This window comes from Tarenaya hassleriana, unplaced genomic scaffold (genome assembly GCF_000463585.1).
Source record: "Tarenaya hassleriana unplaced genomic scaffold, ASM46358v1 Cleome71, whole genome shotgun sequence".
In the NCBI taxonomy this organism is placed as follows: domain Eukaryota; kingdom Viridiplantae; phylum Streptophyta; class Magnoliopsida; order Brassicales; family Cleomaceae; genus Tarenaya; species Tarenaya hassleriana.
Genome location: NW_010969648.1, coordinates 244,597 through 248,287, shown reverse-complemented (window position 1 = coordinate 248,287; position 3,691 = coordinate 244,597). Strand labels below are relative to the sequence as shown.

The following is a 3,691-nucleotide window of genomic DNA, read 5'->3' as shown; positions in this document are numbered from 1 at the left end:
TTCCAAGACTTGGGATCGAATCCCGGGAACTAGAACCTCAAAAGAAACGATTTTCTTGTGTACTAGATCTGTCTTAGGGTTCTGTAAGTTCGAGTTCTTCCCTTAGGACGACGTCCAACACCTCCTTATAAGTTAGAAACCCTAATCCTTGTGAAAAGAGACTTTTTCCGAGTATTGACTCGGTACAAGGGCATGGTTTGAGCCACCCTTCAAGTTCAACCGCTTTCTCGTCTTGGCAAATCGACTAATAAAATAGATGCAACTTCATCTATAGCGTGGCCACGCATTTTCATAGTCCGACTTCCACGAGAGGGCCCAGCGATATCTCTCCTATTGAGGAGGTGATAAGTCCCATATTGCATGTCTATTATCTCCATATGATTCGTGAACGTATCTGATCAACGCCGTTATAATCATCCGGTTAAAGACGACGTTTGACGCAGTCAAGATACGCCACTCCTCATATCAGATACTCTAGACATCTCAGGTCTGAGGATCCAAGAACGAACCGCTTTATGAGATTCAAGTCATGACTCTGTCCATGTGACAATCTCATGCGGGTCAACCAGTCACTCGTTCACAACGAGTACCCATGATTGTGTAATGCATCCAATGCATCGATCACACCTCATGCTAGTCTTAATTCATCATTGTTCCCACAATGATAACTGACCAGGGTGTTTAAAATCATTCTATAATGATTCAAGGATACCGAAATATAACAAACATGCCAATCATATAACGGGAATGTAATGCATTCATAAATCAATGAATCAATACAAAGTCAAAATGTCATATCACGGAACATCCAACCAACACGATCTTCAGCTTTTATTTGCTTACCACTTCTCAAAGTAATCGCATTGACATGTTCACGGGGGTTAGTCTCAGGTTTACCTAGAAGAGATCCGGATGTTCTTTGAGAGGCTGATGCTAGCTGAGCGATATGGTTGTCTATGATCTTTAAGTGAGCATCAATGCTTGCGAACTGAGCTCGAAATTCCTGATTTGTCTTTTCCTGATTCTGTATAAACTGTATAAGCAAAGTGTGCATATCAGGGTTGGATTCATTACCTGGAGGTGTGGAATTAATATAGGATTGCCCCGGAACTCTGTAGTTGGATGTCTGATTAGGACCCCTGGATTGAAAAGCAAAACTGGGAGGAATCCTCTGGTTCGAGTCGTCGGATGCTCTGAAGTTGTTCGGCACGGGATTCTCCACATTGTTTGACTTGTAGGAGAGATTGGGATGATTTTTCCACCCTGGATTGTACGTGTTCGAGTAGGAGTTATTGGCCACGTAGTTCACACCTTCGCCTCTCTCATCCAACGCGTACATACCAAGCTCCTCTTGTGTTGCCATCAAATGCTTGGTCCTACAGGGTCGGTTGGAATCTTCGAGCTTAGCATTTAGGACAGCCAATTGTTCAAGAACCATCTGTATGGTCTGATCATTGCATTCCCTTGGCGGATCTCTAGAGTACTCGCTCGGGGCGTCTTCATCTTGGGCCATCATCTCAATATGATTTTCTAGCTCAGCGAATGACTTGTTCTGGATGCTCCCACCACACGAAGCTCGGATCAAAGTCTTGGTATCCATTCTGAGTCCTCGGAAGAAGGTGTTGATCAAGTAGTTCTTATCAAGCCCGTGATGAGGGCAAGACTTCTGATATCCTTTGTACCTCTTCCAAGCTTTATAAAGACTTTCCCCATGATCCTGCTTGAACGAATGAATGCTAGAAAGAGTTGCTTGAGTGCGGTGAGCTGGAAAAATATTTGACATAAACTGCACTTCCAGCTGTTCCCAGGTGTGGATGGAATCGGGTGTCAGATCGTAACACCATTCCAAAGCAGCATCCAAGAGAGTCCAGGGGAAAGCAATCAATCGAAGTGTATTCTCTGTCACCCTGTTATCTCTCTTGATAGAACGACACATCATCTTAAAGCGAGTTAGATGTGCGTTCAGGTCTTTGTTCGGCCTACCCCGGAAAGCATTATTGCCCAACATCTGAGTAGTAGACGGGTTCAGCTCGAAACTAGACATGTCGATGGCCGGTAGTCGAACACCAGCCAAAAGCTCAGTGTGCTTAGGCGTATTGTACTGGGCAAAGGTTGAGTCAGCATTGCCCTCGGCACCATCGGGAAGAGCAAAATCTCGGTCGTTCTCCATTTGTCTTCGTTGACGTCGGATGTATCTAACGGTCCTTTCAAGCTCACGATCAAGAGGTACTAGGTCTGATGTCCCAGCACTCCTGGTCATGCACTAGAAAAACCTGTGCACCAAACGAAAAACAACAACAAACGAAGAAAACATGTGAGATCACCTAAGAAAAAGAAAAAGAAAAAGAAAAAGATCCAGACTAGATAGGATCTAATCCTGTTGCCTAAATTGTCCCCGGCAACGGCGCCAAAAACTTGATGTCGTAAATCTAGGGGCAGAAATATGATCAAGTAATAATATTCCTAGACTCAACAATTAACCGCAAGTGTACGGATCGTGTGTAGTAGCTAGAGTCGAACACAGGGACAAGTAGACAACTTAATCAAATCTAAATCCAAGTCTAAATCCAGATAAAATAATGTGAGTGTGAGAAGGTAACAAAGCAAACGATAAAACAACTGTAAACTATGAATGATGAACACTGCAGGCTTCGGGATTGCTTTACATGCAAGGGTCTTTCAAAAGATGCAACTCAGTGGTTTATCTATCTGATTCAGGGAATTCAAGCTCTAAAGTAGAGATTAACCCTCTCGAGTCTAACCTCACTATCCAGGATTTATCCTACTAATCTCTCGATTCAATAGTCTAAAACCCTGGATGCATGAACGAACGCTATCATAATCCCTAGGCAAATATTCATCTCTCAATGCAATACTTGTTCTATTTATTGAGTTATTTCCAGGTTAGAATCTCATATGTCTATGCGAATTAAAACCCTAAGTTCATTCAATCAAGTGACCAACAAGATCAAACGCATTAAGTTCAACTCAATAAACCGAATAGAATAAATAAATCCACAAAGTCTGGAATTAAAAACCAAAGATCCCTACATAGCAAATCCCTAACCTACAGCAAAGGAACTACTCGCTAAACATCGAGACATCGGGATTCATATCAATACAATAAAACATCGTTAAATAGAAGAAAGAAAGAATACTTAGTCGATTTCCCGGCTTCGTAATCTCCGTCTTCTTCTCCGATCTCTTGCCTCTTGATAATCTCCATCTTCTTGTGTGCTCTAGGGTGTGTTTTCTGTGAAAAGTCTGAATGATTTCGACCTTGGGGGCTAACCCTACTTAATTCTTCTTTTTCTGGGTTAAAATTTGGAATATTTCCAAAATCTGGTAAGTGACCCGATCGTGTGACTGAAAGTGACACGATCGTGTCACTTAACAGTTTTGGCGGGCTTCACAAATTTTCTCATTACTTCCTGCTCCGACATCGGATTTGGGTGATCTTTGCGTCTATGCGTAGATATCGAAGAGAGCTTTCCAATGATATAGAGAATGTATGATTTAGACTTGTAGAGGGAAAGTTATTGGATTTGAAAGATCTGATATGTTTTGAGCTTCACGTTTTCCCCGGAGACACTCCAAATGTTTCCAGTTCGTCCGTGATGTTCCGTATTCCATGTTTTCTACTCCTTTTGCTCTCTTTATGTGTGGATTCCTGTTTAAACACCAAAAAATA

At 42.2% G+C, this 3,691-nt stretch overlaps 1 protein-coding gene across 1 annotated transcript; it reads right to left on the bottom strand.

Moving 5' to 3' along the window:
* Nucleotides 1-784: 784 nt before the first annotated feature.
* LOC104801622 lies at nt 785-2,170 on the bottom strand. Its single transcript, XM_010524937.1, has 2 exons — nt 1,159-2,170; nt 785-1,074 (listed from the first exon to the last, which is right to left on the bottom strand). Exons 1-2 carry the CDS (start codon nt 2,168-2,170, stop codon nt 785-787), a joined length of 1,302 nt encoding a protein of 433 aa, XP_010523239.1.
* Nucleotides 2,171-3,691: the final 1,521 nt, after the last annotated feature.

What these genes read in the sequence shown, in the direction of transcription:
- LOC104801622 (XM_010524937.1), bottom strand. Translation starts at nt 2,170, where the DNA reads ATGGAGAACGACCGAGATTTTGCTCTTCCCGATGGTGCCGAGGGCAAT. An exon ending in GAACCAGAGGATTCCTCCCA is followed by an intron (nt 1,075 to 1,158) that starts GTTTTGCTTTTC and finishes CCACACCTCCAG; the next exon opens with GTAATGAATCCAACCCTGAT.